General features: G+C 36.8%; 3 protein-coding genes and 1 non-coding gene across 10 annotated transcripts; 3 read left to right on the top strand and 1 right to left on the bottom strand.

Moving 5' to 3' along the window:
• Positions 1-3,572: 3,572 nt before the first annotated feature.
• On the top strand, positions 3,573-14,611 carry LOC110606706 (mitoferrin). Of its 5 annotated transcripts, none has more exons than XM_021745642.2 (3): positions 3,573-4,578; positions 11,698-11,849; positions 14,008-14,200. In XM_021745642.2, the coding sequence occupies exons 1-3, from the start codon at positions 3,817-3,819 to the stop codon at positions 14,054-14,056; spliced, it is 963 nt and encodes a 320-aa protein (XP_021601334.1). In that variant the 5' UTR covers positions 3,573-3,816; the 3' UTR covers positions 14,057-14,200. The 5 variants fall into 5 exon arrangements, 4 of the variants coding, with proteins under 4 accessions (XP_021601334.1, XP_021601335.1, XP_021601336.1 ...); XM_021745643.2 differs by having other exon boundaries at positions 3,576-4,578; positions 11,756-11,849; positions 14,008-14,172; XR_002486555.2 differs by having other exon boundaries at positions 3,579-4,578; positions 11,727-11,849; positions 14,008-14,144.
• Positions 14,612-16,990: 2,379 nt separating this feature from the next.
• LOC110606983 (probable protein phosphatase 2C 26) lies at positions 16,991-20,041 on the bottom strand. 3 transcript variants are annotated; one of them, XR_002486593.2, is made up of 12 exons: positions 19,823-20,041; positions 19,687-19,738; positions 19,480-19,559; positions 19,148-19,229; positions 18,896-18,966; positions 18,678-18,757; positions 18,469-18,566; positions 17,877-18,000; positions 17,703-17,780; positions 17,575-17,623; positions 17,435-17,494; positions 16,991-17,321 (listed from the first exon to the last, which is right to left on the bottom strand). XR_002486593.2 is itself a non-coding variant. In XM_021746018.2 (12 exons), exons 1-11 carry the CDS (start codon positions 19,963-19,965, stop codon positions 17,442-17,444), a joined length of 915 nt encoding a protein of 304 aa, XP_021601710.1. In that variant the 5' UTR covers positions 19,966-20,041; the 3' UTR covers positions 16,991-17,321; positions 17,435-17,441. The 3 variants fall into 3 exon arrangements, 2 of the variants coding, with proteins under 2 accessions (XP_021601710.1, XP_043809565.1); XM_021746018.2 differs by having other exon boundaries at positions 17,703-17,785; XM_043953630.1 differs by lacking the exons at positions 19,148-19,229; positions 19,823-20,041 and having other exon boundaries at positions 17,703-17,785; positions 19,687-19,744.
• An 81-nt stretch (positions 20,042-20,122) lies between these two features.
• Positions 20,123-20,193, top strand: TRNAG-GCC. Its single transcript has one exon. It is a non-coding gene; the product is annotated as a tRNA-Gly (tRNA).
• Positions 20,194-20,219: 26 nt separating this feature from the next.
• On the top strand, positions 20,220-21,086 carry LOC110606984. The gene is made up of 2 exons (XM_021746019.2): positions 20,220-20,375; positions 20,444-21,086. The coding sequence occupies exons 1-2, from the start codon at positions 20,330-20,332 to the stop codon at positions 20,911-20,913; spliced, it is 516 nt and encodes a 171-aa protein (XP_021601711.1). The 5' UTR covers positions 20,220-20,329; the 3' UTR covers positions 20,914-21,086.
• The last annotated feature ends 435 nt before the right edge of the window (positions 21,087-21,521 follow it).

The following is a 21,521-nucleotide window of genomic DNA, read 5'->3' as shown; positions in this document are numbered from 1 at the left end:
ATTAGTCTAACTCTAGAATAGTACAATTTAAATCTAATAATTTCTCTATTTCTATCCCTAAGTTTTGGAATGTGACATTCACATTACTTGACATGCATGAAAAGTGGATTTGACTCGCAATAATATTGTCCAATAACAATGCTTTTTTTTTTGTTGCTGCACAAATTCCGAGAATAAGAAAAGAAATGAGTATGTGCCCTCAATTTGACTGAAAAATGGACCACAAATGAATCTCAAATTTTGAATGGTAAGTTTTAATTTTTTCTAGGTCATATATATGAGATTAGAAAGAAAGGAAGTCCTAATTTCTTTCTTCTCACACGGTCAAAATTAGGGAAGTTAATAATTATATTTTTCTTTTTTTTCTTTTTGTTAGTTAAAATATTAAAAAAATATTAATTAAAAAATTGTATATAGATTGCCACATTAGCAATATTTGACAGTGTCAGAAATTTGCTCCATTTATTAATGGAGGCAAACCACAAGATATCACTTTGATACAAAATGAACCACATATCCTAAAATGAAAATGAATGAAACTATATAGTAATTTTATGTACTTTCCTTTAAATAATAAATGGTATAACATGTATACTAATTTAAAATTAGTCAAAATTATATTAAAAGTTTACTACAATTACAATAAATTAAAAGGGTTAGAGTACAAAATTAAAAGTTTTAGTTACAGTCATAATTAAACGTAAAATTTTGACATTTTATATCCATTAAGCTTATGTTTTAATATCTTCCTTGCTATAAAAAGATGAAAAAGAAAGACAAATCAGTAGAAATGATGGAGGGAGATATGATGTCGCTCTTTACTACGGCAAGGGCAAAAGAGAAGAAGAAGGAAATTTGGAGAGGGATGGGATGATTCCCTTTGTCGCGACAATAAAATGAAAATGTTAAAACTGAATACAAGTGAGGGATATGAATAAGCATGAAAAAGATTATTGAAGTTTTTAATAAAATTAGTTAGCAAACATAATTTATTTGTATTTGTGTAATTTACATTAAAATTTATAGTGTTTTAAGCTAGTTTAAATGCATGTGAGAGAACTTAGATGCAAATTTCCAATTGAATGTATTATTTTAGGAAAATTTAAAGTTGCTTTATATAAGAATAAACTTAGACAACAACTATATAATACTTTAATAAATTGTGCTTATGAATATTTAATCTAATAATTATTAACCACAATTATTATGTATATGGTCAATTTTAAAATTAGACCACCTTTACTTAAGTATATAATTATGAAACTGATCCCATTAATACATATTTAAAAAGTACTAATTTGATTTATATAGCATATATCATTCATTTTATAATTTATTTTTCTTCTTAATAATAATATTGATTAATAGAATAATTATCGTATAGATATAAACTCTAAAGCTCAAATAAACTGCTATTACATTAGAACCCATAACTCCATTCATTAATCAAAACCCAAATGCCTAGTAATGTAGTCTAGCAAACATATAAATCCTAGAAAACTACTAGCAACAAATCAAGTCTTTAGTGCCATTGGTGTTCTATGTTAAAGTTGCAGAGCCATTTGGAAAAATTAAAATAATAGAATATAACAAGTACAAATGTTAGCTTGCATGCTTCCGTATGCCGGACTGAGCTGAGTGCCGCACTGCTGGGGTGATTTTTGGGGTTGGGATCTCTCAGCACGTGACACCTGGAACCCTCTTTAAAGACCTTTCATCCATAAACTGCCATAAATTTTAAAATCCAATGTTAGAGTAAGCAACAATAACCTTTGAAAGATCATATGGTAGAGCTTAATAATTTTTATTTAGCTTGAAGGTCGACCATCGACAAAAAGGGATATCCATAGTACCTTAAAAATGTCAAGCATTGCTAAAATTGAAAATCTAATAAAAGATAAAATCACACGAAATATGACCATCATAGGTCTTTTACAATATCTTTCACTATTGTAGCAAACAACATATCAAAACAAGACAAGTTCTTTGCATGCATATACCAATTCCATATTTGTAGATAAATTAAATTAAATACAACTATTTATTACAATTTTTTCTACTAGAAGTAAAGATTTCGTTAAGTTTTAAAAGATTAAAAATATTGCAGCAGAAATTTACCCTAAATAAAAGTATTTTAAAAGCTCAATCCAAACTATTATAATAAAGCCAATGGCTCGAAACTAAAAGAAAAAAAAAACTAATGTAAAATCGAGTAGGGCATCTAGCAACCCTAACTTGGCATCAAAACAATAGCAGCACCAAGCATCGCTTTTAAAAATTCACATTGTCAATCACTAAAATAGCTATCTCTAGACAACTTTTTCAACCAAGAAGAATGTTGGGAACTAAAAAAATTGACCTGGCCAAACCAATAAAAGAAAGAGGGTAAAACATTGAGGATGATGCATGCTAGGAAAAACCAACAAAAAATTCTCAAATTAACCCCAAATGAGGAGAATAGTTCTTCGACAAACTCACTTGTACTTTTCGAAAATGTCTTGATCTCTTAAACTATCGAGAACAAATATTGTTGTTTTCAGTTTTATATCACACGAAGAAACAGAATAGTTTGGGATCTAAGCTTTTACTTATTAACAAAGGCTTAAGAGAGAAGAAAAAAAGGAGAGGGGATTCCTATCAGAGGCGGCAATTGATAAACCTATAAAAAGAATTTTGATTAACATCTACTTCAAAACCCACTAGAGATGAACCCGTAAGTAAAAAAAAAAAAAAAAAAACCACAATAAATGGACATATCAATAAAAACTCTATCAAAATAAGGCTCAAATCTCCCATAAACAACTAAACTTAAAAGCTATTTTCGCTAATTGGACGATAGGGAGAGTAATTCATGGATCGAAAGGGGTAAAATAAGTCTTTCTACTGGAGAGTAGGGGTGAGCAGTATTCGGTTCAAACCGAAAAAACCGATCGAACCGAACCGATTTAAAGATTTGGTTCGATTTTTTATATATTTCGGTTCGGTTTGGTTTTTAATTTCAGAAATTTCGGTTATTTCGGTTCGGTTCGGTTTTGATCAGAAAAAAACTGAAAAAACCGAACCGAACCGATTAGTGATAATAATATATTTTTTCAATAATATAGAGAAATTAAATCATATTAAAGTTAAAATATTTTAATTAAATTTTAAAATATTAAAAATAAAGTGTAAAAAATAAAAAAATTATTAAAATTCGAAACCGATCAAACCGAACCGAATCGAACCGAATCAGATCGGTTCGGTTCGATTCGGTTTCTGACCAAAATCGATTCGATTTGGTTTTTATAAACACTAAAATTTCAATTTTCAGTTTATTTGATTTGATTCGATTTTGAACCGAACCGACCGAATGCTCACCCCTACTGGAGAGGTAGAAAAAGACTAATACAAGACGGATGCATAAAGCTAAGAGACCGAGAAAATCCAAAAAAAGGGAGATAAAAAGCTTGGGAAAGAATATTCCTTCGTTTCAGATTTTATACTTCCTTGCCGTGGAGATTCAATCTAAACATAAATTAAGTTTTTTTTTTTTCGAAATAAACATAAATTACATTGCTTACCTAAACTTGTGCTTTGACAGCTATTTATTACAGTACATCGTCAACAACCAAAACATAAATAAACCCCATAAGTCTTGGAACCTAAACATTGTCCAAAAAAAAAAAAAAATGAAAATTGTGAAATCTAACCCCAAAAATCAATATCTTCTCTTTCTCTGACTTCGAAAAACCTGTAGAGAAGAAGGAAAAGGAAGAATTTTACGGTAAAAATCTTGTTCGCTAGTCTCTTTCTCCGAGAAGCAACCCAAGAATCTCCATGGCTACAGAAGCCACCACCACCAAATTCCAAAACCCTGATTTCCACCCCGATTTCCACCCGGATATCTCGGTAACCGCTCACGACGGCCTCCACTTTTGGCAATTCATGATCGCCGGTTCTATCGCCGGCTCAGTTGAGCACATGACCATGTTTCCGGTCGACACGGTCAAGACCCACATGCAGGCTCTCGGTTCTTGCCCCATTAAATCCGTCAGCGTTACCCACGCACTCCGTTCCATCCTTCAATCTGAAGGCCCCAGTGCCCTTTACCGCGGTATAGCAGCTATGGGTCTCGGCGCAGGTCCTGCACATGCGGTGTATTTCTCAGTTTACGAAGTATGTAAGAAGTATTTCTCTGGTAACAATCCGAACAATTCAATGGCTCACGCTGTATCAGGAGTTTGTGCTACGGTGTCCAGTGATGCTGTATTTACGCCGATGGATATGGTGAAGCAGAGATTACAATTGGGGAATAATATTTACAAAGGGGTGTGGGATTGTGTGAAGAGGGTTTTGAGAGAAGAAGGTTTTGGTGCGTTTTATGCATCTTATAGGACTACTGTTTTGATGAATGCGCCGTTTACAGCAGTGCATTTTGCAACTTATGAGGCCACAAAAAGAGGGTTGATGGAGATATCGCCTGAGAGTGCTAATGGTGAGCGGTTGGTTGTTCATGCTACTGCTGGAGCTGCTGCTGGAGCACTTGCAGCTGCTGTTACTACTCCTCTGGATGTAGTTAAAACTCAGTTGCAGTGTCAGGTACCATATCTTGCTTGCTTATTTTCTTTGCAACGTCACGGTTTATGTAGTAGTTTATGGCTGTGAAGTGTGCAATTCTAGCTGAATTAGCTGTTAACATCGAATCGAGGAATCATTGCTTCAAATGTTTGGAATAGAGATAGGTAAATGAACAAGGAAAATGGAAATATGAAAGTGGTTTGCAACCTTCCGCGACACTACCATGTAGATCTCTGCATAAAATACATAAATTTTGTTTATATATAGTTATTAGGGTTTCAAACTCAACAATTTAATGCTTAACTAAAGCTCGGCTTGAACTCAAGTATTAAAATATTTATAAGTGGTTTAATTAGTAGTTGACATATTTGGTTAAATGTAACTTATAACCACAATAATTATTGGAATTACTAAAAACGATATTAAATAAGGTATATGGTGGAGTTCTAAAATTAAATGAGGGCAATAGTAATGTAGTTGGTGAAAAAGCTTATAAGAACTAAAATGATAAGCTAATCCAACCAAGCTTATTGGCTTATTTTATAAGCTAAACTTATAAGCCTAGAAAAAGAAAATAAATAAGCATGTTAGCTTATTTTTAGAGTTTATTAGCTAGTTTGAGGAGCTTATAAGCTGAAATAAACACCCTCTAAATTTAAACCAACCAAGTTTGTATAGCTTAATGCTCCAACTTGGTTTATTTACACCCCTAATAGTATTGAAATTAATTGATTTTTATTCAGCACTCTTTTTAATTTTATTTATTTTTGTTAACATTATTAGAAAGCAAGCCCTTAAAGATGGATGCTTGGAAGTATAAGAAAGGATAAAAAGATACCCTTAGGAAGTTGTAGGTGGTATTTGATGTTCTGAGATCTGATAGATAGAGGATAGGCTCAAGGTATGTATTTGTGAACTTGGTCTGGTTGCCTCATACCTTTCTTCTTTTATCCTTTTCCCTTTTGTTCTCTAGTGACGCATAACCGCTGTCCTGCACCGGTACACGCTGTCATTATGTGGAGCTATACGTACGAATGTATTGTGTCCTTTCCCATTGTCAGGCGGTCATTTAATTCCCTCCGACGTCATGTGAACACGATTTGAGATGTACAGGGGTCTGTTGCCCCACTGACCCATCAGGTCTGTTGCCCCACTGACCCATCAGGTCTGTTGCCCCACTAACCCATCAGGTCTGTTGCCCCACTGACCCATCAGGTCTGTTGCCCCACTGACCCATCAGGTCTGTTGCCCCACTGACCCATTAGGTCTGTTGCCCCACTGACCCATCAGGTCTGTTGCCCCACTGACCCATCAGGTCTGTTGCCCCACTGACCCATCAGGTCTGTTGCCCCACTGACCCATCAGGTCTGTTGCCCCACTGACCCATCAGGTCTGTTGAGTTGGATCTCCATCCGATGGGCCTGAGTCCTATTTTGTCCGGCCTATTTGCACGAAGTCAGGGCCGTGAACCCGCGTAGTGGGCTTTGATGAGACTACAGTGCAGCCTTCCCACATGGGCTTAGCTGTAGCTAGGGTATCCGAGGCCCAATAGTTATCAAGTGCCTCTTTACCTGCTCGCTAATTATTCCATGATTAATAAGGGGGTAAATCCCGAAACTCCAATTATTACTGCGCAGCTCTAGGAGTGCTTTTGTCAAAATGTCTTCTCTCTGTCTTTACCCATTTCAAATTCGCACTTTTGATTTTGCTTATGGTTCTTCCTCTTGCGCTGCCTCTGCTATCTTGCTCTCCTTCTCTATAATCTCTACGTTCTCAGTTTGAGGTATGTTTTACTCTTTTCATGGCTTGAGTTAAAATGCTCGATGTTGTGTGTAGTGTCCTCTATTACCCCTTGTTCCCTTTCTGATTTCTTTCTTCAGCAACTATGCTGATACCACGATTATAGGATTATGGCTCCCTTTCCTAATGAAAGGATTGTCCTTCCCAATCTACCTCCTGCGGGCTTAATAGACGCCCAGCAAAGCTGCAGCTTGGACTTCTTTGTCAAGCAGCGCGATTTCGGACTGACCTTTCCTTTTACCCCTTTCTTTATTGAGGTCTTCCATCACTTTAAAGTGACTCCTTGCATGTTGTCCTCCAATTCCATTATGTTTATATGCTGCTTTGAGTCCGTTTGTCTGTGTTGGGGTTTTGCCTCCTCTGTCGCTTTGTTCTCCACCTTCTTCCGCCTCATCAGGTCTAACCACGGGTTTTACTACTTTGGTCTCCAGACAAGGTTATTCATTTTCGCCGGGTATAAGGACTCGATAAAAGGTTGAGTGGAGACCTTTGTGGTTATCGAGCTGAAAGAGAGCTCGGGGATCAACTGGGATGTTGATCTCTTTTGGGAGGAAGTCCCTCAGGGGCTGCAACGACTTCCCAAGTTGATCCTGTTGGACCAGGTTTGTCTTCTTCGACTGACCTCTGTAAGGAAGAAATATGATATCGAGAAGTGCATATTCATGTCCAGCCTTAGGGACTGTTGGGAAGTTGGTATTATTATTTTTTTGTTTTTCTTTCTTGTTGCGTTTTCTTTTTGTTATTTTGAGTTTTAACTGGATTGACATCTCTTTTTTAGCTTCTGCTATTTCTACAGATAACATCAAGCTCCTGAAGAACTTTTCCCTGTCTCGAGAAAGCATGAGGGCGACCCTGGCGGCCTTTAAGGCTAATAAGATGGTGGCCGACATAACCCTAGAGGTCTTTCAAGCGATGGATCCAGCAGCTGTGAACCGTTCTACTACCCCTGCCCCTACTTTGGCATTGGTGTCTTGAGCAGGGGGTTCTCGGTCTACAGCCTCGAGGACGTCCGTTTCTACCAAAGCGCCGGCTCCAGTCAAGACTCCGGCTGCTCCTAAGCCAACTTCCAATGAGCCCATTGCACTTAGCGAGTCTGCCGAGAGCAGTTCGGAGGAGGACACTGGAGTTGCCCCTTTGGACGTCCTATCTCTCCAGGTTGTGGGGGCCATAGTAATTGGAGGAGCAACCAGCAAGCGGGCTCGGACTTTAGAGCCTGCCACTGAAGGCAGGGCTATGAAACGGGCTCGTACTACAGAGCCTACGAGGACAGCCCTTCCCCCCTCCACTGACAAGGGGAAGAAGGTCGTGGAGTAGCTATCATTGGCTCCAGAGAACAAGCTCTTGAATGCTGCCAAGGTGATTTGTGAGTCTTCGCCGACTTCGGTAGCCAAAGTGCTCTGCGAGAAGATGTTTGGAGGGATTTCAGATGCTTCAGATCCCCGTTTCCTGGCCCTCATCAGCCATCTTGCCCACTCCACTAAGCAACAAGCGGCGTTCAACACTCACTCTCTGGATGACCTCAGGGACAGCTTGAGGGAGATGTTCCTCATCATAAGCCATCTGCCATTCTCAAGGGTATTTCTAGTTTCTTTAGCTTTCTAACTTTGTTTTTTTGTGGCAGACCTTCGGGGTATTCCTAGAGATTGATGCTAGGAACCGGTCTTTTCAGAGCTCAGTGGAGCAGCGCATCGCTGAGGACGCTGGGGTGAAAATATCGTTGCCACTGGTGAGGCCCACGGACAGATCATTGAGTTTCAAGGAGTTATTGAGGACCTCACCAAGCAACTGGGGGAGATGAGGGAGGAGGTTGTCTAGGCCTTCCAACGAGTTTCTGCAGCCGAGTCTCAGCAAGACGAGGCCTTAGCACAACTGTCCTCTTTAGAGGACTCTTGCCATCAACGTGATGAGGCCAGGGCCCAGCGTGATGAGGCCTTAGCTCACACTGCTGTCCTTCAGTAGGAGCTCAACAAGCACATCGAGGATCTGAAAGGCATGGTTTCAGCAGCAGAGGAGTCTCATCTCTAGCAACAGCAACTTCGTCAAGGGGTCACTACTCTAGAGTAGTGGTGTTCTGCCTTATTAAGGGATGCCTAGACTGCAGAGAATAGGGTCCAACAGGCTTGTGAGGAGCGTTTGCAAGAGTACAAGGACTCTGAAGAGCTGAAAGGCAAGATCCAATGAGCTTGTGAAGCGCAACTAGAGGAGTATAAGGCCTCTACGGAGATGAAAGAGACAGTGTACAAGGAGAGCTTCCGCATGTTCGCTTTGGACTACAATCAAGGCCTTAAGTTGGCTAGAGATGCCCTCCACTCCGTTGGCTGACCTATGAGCCCCTGAAGTGGACTCTGACGGCGAGGAGGTGCGCTACGGAGAGAATGACAACTCTTTGCCCAATAGTGCTCTTCGCTTGCCTTCTGGACATCAGGAAGAAGATACTGTAAATAATCCTATAAATGATTTATTAGTTATGCTCCTCCTTTCCTTGCAGCCTCTGTAACACACTCCGATAATTAATAAAAATTTGAGTTTTTGTTATTTTTCCCTCCGTCTACTTTTATCTTTCGTATTTATTGAATTTGCCTATTTTTGTACTTGGGCTTTTTTTTTGTGTGTATATTGTGTGGGGCTGGCAGTTCGTTAACTTACTTTACTTGTATTTCTATACTTGGGCTGTTTTTATGTGCAGCCTGTGAATTTCACCGAGCTGGTAGCTCGTTAATCTTGTTTTACCGGTATGGCGTCTTTCCTATTGTGTTATTTTTCATATTTATTGAATGCCTTAGCGCTTTTTGCCTTCTGTTTTCTTGAAGCCTTTATCTGAGCTGAGTTTATTTTTTTACCGCTCCTTATTTCAGCTTGTACTGTCCTTTGGCTAGCTGAGCTATTTAATTTCATATAGTCCTACCTTCATGTTTAGATGTGTTTCCTTTATGATTTTTTCTATCATTTGCGTGCTTGTTCATGGAGTTTAATGATAAGGCTTATTTTTGTTTTGATTTTACCTTGGCTTTTCTTGCTTTTGGGCCTTAAGGGCACTGCGCTCATTTTCGAGGTCATAGTGAGACTTAAATTAGCTTTTCAACTAGTATTATTTCATGAATTGGGCATTAGGATGCCTTAGGTTAATTTTTCTATGTGCTGACCTCAATCTTGTTTTCTTGTGATCTGAGCCCTTTAATGAGGTCGGAGCTAGGTTTTTTGCTTGTATTCCTGTAGTCTGCGCCCTTTGGTGAGATCATATTCAGGTTTTTCACTCGTGTTTTTGTGATCCGAGTCTTCGTGTGAGGTCGGAACCAGGTTCTTGCCCATCTTCCTATATGATCCGAGCTCTTTTTGTGAGTCGGCGCCAGGTTCTTGTTTGTTTGTTAAGTCTTATGTGTGTCGAGGTCATTTCTTAGGTCGGCAGCGTATTTCTAAGTTTGTTTTCTTTGGGCTTATAGCCTTGTTGATGTTGGGCCTTCATCATGGGCCTTTATGTTCCCAACCGATTTTGTGGTGTCGGCGGTCATGTTCCAGGACCGGTCACCTACCTCACTGGGTCTTTACCTCCTTAATCGGTTTTGTGGTGCCGACGGTCATATTCCGAGACCGGTCACTCACCTCATTGAGAGCTTCATCTCACCTCATTGAGAGCTTCATCTCACCAGCCGATTTTGTGGTGCCAGCGGTCTTCCAGACTGGTCACCCACCTCACTGGGGTTTTCACCTCCTCAACCGATTTTGTGGTGCCGGTGGTCATGTTTCGAGACCGGACACCTACCTCATTGAGGGATTCGTCTCCCTAGCCGGTTTTGTGGTGCCGGTAGTCATATTCCGAGACCGGTCACCTACCTCACTAGGAGATTCCATACCTGCTCTGGAATACTAGTAGGAGAGAAAAAATGACAATTTTATTCATGTCTTCTAAAAAAAATAGCAGTTATATTATATGCCTTTATGGGAAATACCTCTTTAAATGTTGAATGTTCCAGGTGTGAGGCTCCGGATTTTCTTGCAGGTTTTCAATTCGGTATACTCCAGGTTTGACTACCTTGGTGATTCTGAATGGGCCTTCCCAAGTTTACGCCAACTTCCCCATGACTACTCTCTTTTCCGTTGCTTCCAATCTCTTCAAGGCCAGGTCCTCAACCTTCAAATTCCCTTCATGGACTTTCTAGTTATAATACCGGGCTGCCTTTTGTTGATAAGCAGTTGTTCTTATTTGTGCTTCATCCCTAATTTCTTCGCGGGCATCCAGATTGCTTTTTAATTTTTCGCTGTTGGTACTTTCATCACTGAATTGGACTTGATGAGTGGGATTTGCAGCTCTATAGGGACTACAGTCTCTGTCCTAAATGTTAGCGCAAATGGTGTCTCTCCTGCTGGTGTCCAAGGTGTAGTTCGGAATGTCTATAGTATGCTGTGTAGCTCCGCTACCCAGTTTTTCTTAGCACCGTCTAATCGCTTCTTTAGCCCTTGGAGGATAGCTCGGTTTGTCACTTTAGTTTGGCCATTTGTCTGTGGGTGAGCCATTGAGGAGAACCTGTGCCATATGTCCATGTTCCTCGTGAAGTCTGCTTTCTTTTGTCTGATATGAGCGGCCTTAGTATCTTGAGTCGGCATATAATGTTGCCCCAGGCAAAGTTTATCACTTTCTGGACTGTGATAGTTAGTACAGCTTCTATTTCAGGACTTTTCTGCTTTAGGCCACTTAGAGAAGTGCTCCACGGTCACTATTACGAATCTCTTCTGCCCTACAGTCTATGGACCTAGGATGTCTATCCCCCGTTGTGAGAACGGCCATGGGCTGGATATGCTCGATTGTGGCGTGGCTGGACTATTGATAGCATTGGCATACTTTTGGCAGATATCACATCTTTTGATGAATTCCTTAGCTTCTTTCTTGACTGTGGGCCAGTAATATCCCTACTGGAAGATCTTACTCGCCAACATAGTTGCCCCCTCATGAACTCCACAGACCCCTGATGTATCTTTCGGATCACCCTGGCTACTTCCTCCGGGCCTACGCATCTCAGCCACAAGCTGGATTTCCCCCTTCAGTGCAAGGTTCCCTTTACTGCTTGGTAATTGGCAGCTTTAACTGCGATTTTTTGGGCTTCTGCTTTGTTATAGATTATAGAAAGTAAATATGTTAATATAGGAAGTAAATATTGATAGATATGTCAGTTGCTTAATCTTAGGGATTGTATGATCATAGCTTTGATTTTCCTTCCTGTTTAGATATAGTCTCTCATGTATAAATAGGTTGTAATCTCTATTATAATATACAATAAATATTATCTTTCTACATGATATCATGGGCTCACTCATAGAGATTTAAAATTTTTTTTGGAAACTTAGGGATTTATTCATTTGGGTTACCCATATAGGGTAACATTTGGATCTCATTGCCCCTCAGGAAGGACGCTGGAGTGCCGGCGAAGCTTCCCTGAAGAGCCGACGGGCGTTCGGCCTGCGAGTGGACCTCACGCCCCGCCACAACGACCTACTAGGTAAGAAAATAAATTAATTCCTTAATTATAGCCTAACATATACCAACCACATCACATAATTATATCCTTAATTATGCACACAATCTAGACTATTTACAGAAACAATCTCAACATCTTTTAGTGATGTATAACCGCCGTTCTGCACACGGTACACCCAGCCATATGTACGGATGTATTGTGTCCTTTCCCATCGTCAGGCGGCCATTTAATTTCTTCTGGCGCCATGTGGACACGATCTTGGATGTATAGGGGTTTGTTGCCCCACTAACCCATTAGGTCTGTTGAGCTGGATCTCGCTCCGATGGGCCTGAGTCCTGTTTTGTCCGGCTTATTTACACGAAATCAGGGCCGCGTGCTAGTGGGTGAACCCAGCGGACTCTGATGAGACTATGGTCCGGCCTTTCCACATGGGTTATGTGGTTAGAGTATCCGAGTTATCAGTATTCAATGAGGATAATTCATTATAATAAAAAAAGTTGTCTGCAGGTGCAAATTTGTAGAAGGGTGATTGGAAATAAGAATTTTGGTTAACAAAGAGTATAAAGGAGAAAAAAGGGTCTATTCAGCTGATGCTGCTACTACTCTAAGGCTAATGAATAGACGCTACTGCTCCAACACTAAACCTTGGTTTTATTAAATTTAAATAGATTCTGACTGTATTTTCTGTTCATCTCCTATTGTGACAAGAGCATAATACACTATAGGCCAGTATAGTGTATTCTAGATTATATTTTTTTGGTAAGTTACTCTTGCAAATAGATGCTAAGATGTAAGTACTTACGAAAGAATCAGGGGCTAATGATGAAACTAATTACGTGACAAGCTTATTCATCAACATTCTCACAATAGATTTGCATACTTCTTTCAAGCCCCATTTTGACTAAATCCAGACAATTTTGAAATTTCTTATCAACCATTATCATTTTATGATTAAGGCTAACATACAATTTTAGCTTCCCATGATTCTGATTCTGTTTTTTGAGTTAGTAGGTCTAGGTGGATAAGAGCGTTCAAAGTCTTGACTCTTTGTACTTTGTAGCACTCCAAATTTTAGCTTATAGAGTTTCTTCAGCGCTTCCTATGGGTACTATCTACTTTATTTGTTGTTTAGTTTTTCATTTTCTTCTAACTGTTATAGAGGGTTCTAAGTTTGTTTTCTTGACTTTGTTAATTTGCTAAAGGACTCCAAGCAATTTTTGTTTCCTTTTTGGTTGTCAAAATCTTTCACTCATTGAAAATTGTAAGGGCATGATACTTGAAAAATAGGTTCTGAGCAGGCAACGGTGCCATAGATAAAGCGTTGAGTGATCTTCAGTCAACTCTTCATATCAATAGCATTTGTCTTCATGCTCCTGAAGTATTTTGTTATGAGTGTGCGAATGTCATAAATTCCCAATTAGGTTTAGGTTATTTGTATTCCTAATGTAATTTGACGCCTGAGCATAGGTTACTTTATAAATAGAAGTATTGTTAAGGATTTGGTGGCTTGGAGGTGGCCATTGGCCTCACCTTACTACAAGAGGTGAGAAATTTAATTTTTGGAGTTGACAGTAGTACAAGGGTTATAAAATTGGGTTTCCAGCAGTAAACTCAAAGGATTCTTTTACATGTTAATTCTCTCCTAAGTAATGGTTTCTCTCTGTGGATGCATGCAAGCAAAACTAAGACATCAAGAAAATGAATCATATTAAAATATTTTGTTGCAATTTTTTTTTTTTTTTTTTTTGACCTTGATATAATTGGGCTCAATTGAGCTGGCCCACTTAGCTGGCTAAAAAGTTACTTCTGTACAAATTTTTATTCTGCTTATTTGAAAGTAGATTTAATATTAAGAAGGTATACTTGATAACATATTGTTTTTGCTAACGAAAGGAACCTCTTGCTTAATGTACTTTCTGAATATTGCCTTGTGTAATCTGAATAGACATTGCTTTGCTACGAATGGAGCCCTTAGCTTTCATGCTTCCATAACAATTAGGTCTACTTCATTTTTTGGAACACCATCGAAAAATGGGAATAAACACTCAATAATTAAAATGCAAATCTAACGTTCTATTAAGGTTGTAGGATTCCTAAAATTTTGTGCAAGTTGGGTCATGAACTCCTATTATTCTCAGAATAAATACAGAAAATTAACAATAATTGTTTTGTTTTTCAGGGTGTTTGTGGGTGTGACAGATTTAAAAGCGGTTCAATTGGTGATGTGATTCGAATAATAGTGAAAAAGGATGGGTACAGAGGGCTGATGAGGGGTTGGATTCCGAGGATGCTTTTCCATGCACCTGCTGCTGCAATTTGCTGGTCTACATATGAAGCAGCAAAGGGGTTCTTTCAGGAGCTTAATGGTAACAGTAATAGTGGCACTGTTACCTGAAGAACCATACTGAACTGAGTATTTTATAATTCTCAGTTGCATCACAAATATTCTATACAATTGACAAGAAGTTAGCTTTACACGAGGGATGGTAAGCAATGCACGGGCACAGTATTGCCAGTCTCATCCCTGTCTTTCATTAGGCATTAATAGTCAAATTGATTGATCAGATAGAATTAACTGTGCTGTACACATTGTTGTCCGATAATCTTTCAAGTGCATAATGTTTTTCATTATCAAATTGTGGGTTGCACAAAAACCACCGTATGAGTTATGTGCATTTTTCCCCTGAAAGAAATTTTTGGCTTTATGATGATGGAGGTATACTATTGCAGCCATAAGTTATTGCTTTCCTGGATATTCAAGGATTAGTTGCTCTTATTGTTCATTCTTGTTATTGATTTTCCTTGTACTCAAGCAAGCTTCTGAATGTTGTTATCCTCGTGTGGAACCTTGAGCTTGATTGCTAAACGAATGAATTTCATTAAATACTTTAACTGGGAAATATAAATAAATAGGTGGTTGCAAGCATAAAAGTTTTATAATGGAAAGGAGTTGAATGAAGTTAGAAGAAATATAAATGGGCCAATAATTTCAAAATTTTCAGATATATAATCTCTTTCAATTGACTCTCGCTCTAGTTATTTTAGAGACACAGCTTCTTTATTTTTTCTGAGTCTTTTTTTTTTTTTTTTTTTTTTTTTTTTTATTTTTTATGGGAATTTATTTTTCTTAACTTATTGCTGTATCAATCTTTTATGCCTCAGGGAAGACCTCCTTTCATCGGGAGAGTGGATTCTCTATTTATCTCTGGATGATTTATTTTATTATTATTTTCTTTTACTTTTAGTTTTTATTTATAGAGATCTGTCGACGTTTGTAAGGGTTTTTTTTATTAACTACCTTTATTCTCAATTGTCTCTATTGGCTTGTGATGGGCTTGTTGCATGTAGGTTTTGACTTTCTAAGTCAACGAACTCTTCTCTTTTGTCTAAGACCAATGATTGATTGTTGGAGGTGGCTCACTTAATTATTACAGAAGACGTGATTGGATAGACAAAGAGTGCAACTCCCTACACCTTTGGTTGGTATTACCTTTAGTCTGGGAGTTCCTTGATCTTAGTGGTGAATGTGGGTTCAATGTTTAATAGAAGCTTTCCAGGATGGTCCAACTTGATCTGGTAGTGGTGCGACTTCCTCTTCCTTTTAGTTATGGATCTCTGTCTATAAATGCTTGCATGCCTCTTCCCTTTGCTTCCTGGGCTCCTCTACGGTTATATAGGAGTTTTATAGAACTATCTTTTTCTAATTTTTCTTTGGCGACCGGAGGTTTAGGCTCAAATCTAGGTTAAATTTATGCAGGTCTCTAGAATTTATTTTAAAGTTGAATTTTATTTATTGGGCCATAGAAACTTACGGTGCATTCATTAACATTGTGGGATTTTTTTTTATTTTTTAAAAATTAAAAATAATTTTTTAATTATTTTTATTTTCTTCTTAAAAATTATTTTTTATAGAAAAAATTCACTAATTAGTCAATTGATTTTAAAAAATAAATTAAAATATTCTTAAGATTTTAAAGAATGTGATAATTAATCTTTCCATCAATTTTACCTATTTAAGTGTTGTGAAATTATTTAAAATGCTCAGAATAATTAATAGATATTTTTTATAAAATTAATGGATTAATTAATAATTTTTTTAACAAGAACTAAATAATAAAATATTTAATAGCTAAACTAATGATATGACTAATACTTCAAAAGACGTTAATGTATTTTTCAAAATCGAAAAATCAACTAATAAGTTTTTAATATTATAAGGAATAAATAGTGAATTTTTTTATAAAAAAATTTAAAATTTATTTAATATGAAGAGACTAATTAGTAAACATATTAACAAATCTGAAAAATTAACTAAACAGTTTTTTCATACAATAAGAATAGTAAAAAATTTAATAAGAATAACTAATTAGTAAATTATTTAAAATTTTAAAAATATTTTAATATATTTTTTAAAATTTATAAATTAATTAATGAATTTCTTGCATTATAAAAATTAAATAATAAATTTTTTAAATAATAAAATAAAATTATATTTTATAAATTAATTGATTGAATGTGTATTTTACAAAATGGATTTGATTAATAAAAATGAAAATTTAAAATTATTAATAATAATATGATAAAAATTGTAAAGAAAAATAAAAATTTGATAAAATATGTAACAAGAAAATTAATATTTATAGTTTTTGATTTTTAGTTTTTTGATTTTAAAAATGTTTTCTAATAATATTTATAATTTTCAGTTTTAATTTTTTGATTTTAAAAACTTTTTTAATAATTAGTAAAAATAAAAATACACGAAGATTTTGTTTTTTTGATTTTTTGTCAAATAAAGAACAATAAACAGAAAATCAGAATAAAAATGAATCCACCCTTAATTTGTTGTTACTCTTGTAAGCCTGGACTTGGGCCACAACTTTATTAACGGAATATTACATTCGGACACAAAATAAATAAATAAATTTACCATTAACTCTACTGTTATTATAAAAACCTTTTAACTAATTACTGGGTTGGGAGATTTGGAAGCACTGGTAGGCTGAAAGGTTTGTCAAGACAAATGATGTATTGTTAACGTGACATCCCATTCCTGCACTGTCATATGAATTTGAATACACATGTTTTCTTACCATATGTTATTTTGCTACTTGAAAATTTTTTATGAGGATAAATGCTAGCAGGATATGAACTCTTTAAGGTTACTTTGAAAGAATCATTCAATTACTGAGGTACGGGTTCAACTTTAAATGCCAATTTTGCAGTTTGACATTAGTGCTATAAGAGATCCGTTCATACATGATACGCATATCTCAAGTCTCAAGCAATTCAAGCTCTCATACTTTCCCAAGGTAAGTGTACATACATATATATATATATATCAAATCCCAAATGATTTGAATGGTGAAGGGAATCAGACTGCAACCTTAGATCCTAAACAGAGTTCAAGCTGTCTCCAAGAATGCATAAAGTGCTTTGCAAAATCTTTCTGGGAATTTATGGTATCAGAACTAATTTGGATAAACTCTCAACCACCTGCAATCAAGAGGACATTACCAAACTTTAACAGTTGAGAATTAATTTAACAATCATGGTGCAAAGTTTCTCCTATTATTTCTCTCCTTTTTCTTGTCGACAGTGAGTTTCACCTTATATTCATGACCTTACAACCCGGCCAACAATCACAGTAATATCATCCAACTTTCCACCTATCAATTAAAGAGTTTAGGTCAGCCATGGCATCAGTGAAAAAGTATAACAGCAACTGTACAGGAAAAAAATATCATGCCTGTAAGCTTCATCCCGAGTATTTTCTTCCACAATGGAACATCAAAACCCTGTTTAGAAATATTCATTAGATTAAAAGATAGGTGTTGGATGTGGAAAGATAAATGTGTATTCTAGCAATTGTTTTACCTTCGATCTGGCTTCCAGTGCATAAGGAGATTCAAATTTTGAGTCCATTGAATGAATTCTTGCTAGGTTGGCTAATGCCTTTGCTAGCATTGAAATTGAAACTCAAGTTAGAAGGTTAGAAGATACGTAGATGAGTTGCAATGCTGTAAAAAATTCAATTATGGAAGCATTTACCAGCCCCAGTTACACAATCATGTCTAGCAATTGTCGCAACAATCTCACTGTCAAAAATGTTGTCAAAAAGACCATCTGAGCCCATCACGATGGTGTCTCCCTCCATTAATTCCATATTGCTAACCTTTTTTTAGGAGATGAAACCAAAAAATTCAAATGTTAACGAGCTATTAATTTATCATGATTAATAACTCAAAAATCCCACTAGCATTTGCGATAACCATAACCTTTTTCTTTGCAGAGACATTTAATTCACCGGGTTAAACAAGACAAACTATCCCACATGATTTAAGTCCTAAAACTCCGTATGTGAAGAAAATTATAATGCTGTTCATATCACCTAGTCTTCATTTTTATCATCCAAGTTTTCTTTAAGCAAAGTGATAATGGAAACTCTTATCTCTAGAGGAGCGTTAAACACAGTTAAGTGGTGAAATTGAGGCCATGGGTTGAGCTCATTGACACATGAAAAATTAGCTTCTCACCAATTTTCCATGATTGGAGTAGCAACAAATGATCCAGCACAAAATAAGAAAAGCAAAATAAGTGATGTCCTCGTTTATTAGGAAGCTAGATGTAAAAATCACCATACCATCGCATCAAGGTATGTCTGCCCAACCATTTCTGAGCTTAATTGGTAAGGACAATCAAAATAATGTTCTTGAGTAGATGTGGAAAAAATTATCTGACCTGTATAGCCAATAAGTGAGAAAATGCTCTTTGATTTTGGAAAACAAATAAAAGAAACAGAATTTAGAAAACCATGAACATCAATGCAAAAAAGATGGTAAACAGCTATACCTCTGCGGACAACCCTTAGTCCACAATCCCCAACATTTGCAATCTTTAGCATTCCATTCCTCTCCAGCATAGCAACAATTCTATTTAACCAAATGGAAAGTGGGCTTAATTATGATAATTTGTGTCAAGGTATTTTCCTCTTGAAAACCAATACAGGTGTGCGTGGTGGTGGTTGGGGAGGGGGGCTGGCTGTATCCTTGAAAGCATTATGAACTTACACAGTAGCTGAACCTATAGAGGAAGTAGCAGCATGTGCTTTCCCTAAGAGAATCTGGGGGTCATAGTTAACCTGGCAAAAGTAAAGATGCATCCTGTTTTAGTCAAAATATCCAGCAGCCACAAACATTCATTTAGAAAGTACAGATGCATAGAATCCCACCACCGCAAGAATTTTTTTGGCAGAGGAGTTATTAACCAAAAAATATCTATAGAAACAAATGTTATTTCCTTGTATGCTATTATGGCACTACCTCCTCATCCCCCACTAGACATGAAGCATTAGCCATCAGTTCCTGAGGGAATAATGAAGGATCCACATTCTGTTCAGCCCAACTGGCAACCATTTCAATAGAAAGAAACAATCTCAGATTTCAACAAGAAACACCTTGTATAATTTTGTTTCATATATAATCTTGGCTCATATACAAAATGAACCAAAATAGTAACAATAATGATTTAGTGTAACCCATCTGAGCAATAATTGTGAACAAAAAGTTGAAGATATTACGCAAATTCAAGGTCTGTATCTCACACACTCACACAAAAACTTATAAATTGAAAATGTAAGAGAAATACTTCGTACCCAGATACACCATCCGCAACAGCAATTACTCCCCCATTATACCTGCTCACAAAGAATGCATCTTCCCCACCTCTCTCAATCTATCAAACGATTAAGAAAGGTTATATATTAATAATAGTGTTTCAAGCGTAGGAAACATTACATTCATTCATTTTCATTACATAAAAAAGAACAAGAAAGGAAGAAAAGTGATTAGCAACTGCCTACCTTGTTAGGATGCGGGATGAGGTGAGTTCCAACACAAAACGAAACCTCTGACCTAAGAACATGGCAAAGAAAGATCAACCCTTGGAAAATTCAAAATAAATAAGAGAAGAATTAAAGTGAAGCACAATCAGCTAACCCGACAGGGTTCAGTTGTGGTGAAGCCAAACAAAGCCACTTATTCTTCCTAGGAATTGAATTTCTATTCGATAGATTACGAATTGAGAAATGAAATAATGGATAAGTCCGAAAAATTGAATCCCATAAAACGGGAATTGCCATTTCCCGCTTCCGTTCTCTCTGTTTATCACAAGATACCAACGCTTTCCTGCACTTTCTGGGCTCGAACGCGTGTGGCTCAAAATAAGGAAGCCGAGTACATGCTTAGAAGTTAGAAATTATTTTATATGTGTACCAGTTCAAATCTTGTCAACTTTGTGCACCAGTGGTCTAGTGGTAGAATAGTACCCTGCCACGGTACAGACCCGGGTTCGATTCCCGGCTGGTGCATGATCTCATGATCTTATATTTTTTTCAACCCTGGCCTCTCATTCGCTCGGGTCGGAGTCGGGCACCCTTATTATCTCTCCCATATAAGCACTTTTGATCTGTCTCCAGCAATCCAGCTCTTCCAAGATCTCCAGCTATGAACGCTACGTCCTTCTCTACGCCCAACCCCAATTTCATCGAAGGTGATTTATTTTTATTTTTAACTTTGATCTAATATCTTTGACCTCACGGAACCTGATGTGTATTGCAGACAACAGTGGAAGCGATTCTGACCCGACTCCGGATGCAGCGCCTCAATACTACCAGGCAATCTCAGCCATCGATGTCGACGATGACGAGGACACCTCCGATCACGGCAACTCAGATGAAGAATACCATAGCTATTCTGGTGGTGAAGCAGAGAACGGAATCTCGTCTCTTCATATAAACGGTGAGATGGAGCAGAAAAGCATCAGCAGCGGCAGCGATGAAGAGGAGGCGGAAGAGAGAGTGAGAGAGGAATCTGATTCCGCGATACTCAGGGCTTTTAGAGAGGATGAGAATCGAAGGAATGCACCGTTGACTGCTGAGAATGCGATGCGAGTGAGGGAAGCAATGCGAGGGATATCGTTCGGAGGATCCACACCTGATTGGGTTGGTCGAGTTCCTGAAGATGAGTGGATCAATCAACTTCGGAGACTGAGGCAACCGCCCAGCTCTTCAACGTCTGTCCAAAATTAGAGCTATATTTTTAATAATTATTTGCTAGGTTTTAGTACTTCCGTTGTTGGTTGAATGAAACCATTTGAATGGAACTTTGTGTTTGTGTAGGGCTGCTTCTTCTTCCTATGATTGTTATTATTATTATGATGATGCTAGTTCGACCTTCTGACAGAACTGGCTTCTTTTCTAAATCTCCGGATTCATACATGGGCATGTAGTTCATTTTCTTGCCTTTATTTTCTCTTATACCCTTCCTTTCAGTAAATCCTTGAAAAACATGACTCGATTTATTAAAATATCTATTTTTTAAATTGAAAAGTTGATTTTTTTTAATTTAAATATAAAAAGTTAATAAGATTTTTAATTTAATATTATTTTTTATCTACAATTATAGCTAAAAATATTAAATTGAATGTGTATAAATTAATAATAAATTATAATATAATTTTTAAATATATATTTTATTATAATAACATCATTTTTTATTAATTTTATTATCCACTTTTTTATTTTTACTTTTATATAATATCATAAATATTAATAAAAATTTAAAATATAAAAAATAGAATTTTATAATTTAAAATATATAATATTTTATTTTATTTAAAATATTATTCATAATAAGT

Source organism: Manihot esculenta, chromosome 18, assembly GCF_001659605.2.
Source record: "Manihot esculenta cultivar AM560-2 chromosome 18, M.esculenta_v8, whole genome shotgun sequence".
Lineage (NCBI taxonomy): Eukaryota > Viridiplantae > Streptophyta > Magnoliopsida > Malpighiales > Euphorbiaceae > Manihot > Manihot esculenta.
The sequence above is the reverse complement of the archived record's forward strand: the minus strand, read 5'-3'. Positions and strand labels throughout refer to the sequence as shown.

Coding starts and splice junctions, on each gene's coding strand:
- LOC110606983 (XM_021746018.2), bottom strand. CDS start 19,965: ATGGCAATTCCCGTTTTATGGGATTCAATTTTTCGGACTTATCCATTA. Junction 18,001..18,468: donor AGACATACCTTGATGCGATG/GTATGGTGATTT, acceptor TCCTAAAAAAAG/GTTAGCAATATGGAATTAAT. Junction 17,786..17,876: donor TGATTGTGTAACTGGGGCTG/GTAAATGCTTCC, acceptor TTTCAATGCTAG/CAAAGGCATTAGCCAACCTA.
- LOC110606984 (XM_021746019.2), top strand. CDS start 20,330: ATGAACGCTACGTCCTTCTCTACGCCCAACCCCAATTTCATCGAAG. Junction 20,376..20,443: donor CAACCCCAATTTCATCGAAG/GTGATTTATTTT, acceptor TGTGTATTGCAG/ACAACAGTGGAAGCGATTCT.
- LOC110606706 (XM_021745641.2), top strand. CDS start 3,817: ATGGCTACAGAAGCCACCACCACCAAATTCCAAAACCCTGATTTCCAC. Junction 4,579..14,007: donor AAACTCAGTTGCAGTGTCAG/GTACCATATCTT, acceptor TTTGTTTTTCAG/GGTGTTTGTGGGTGTGACAG.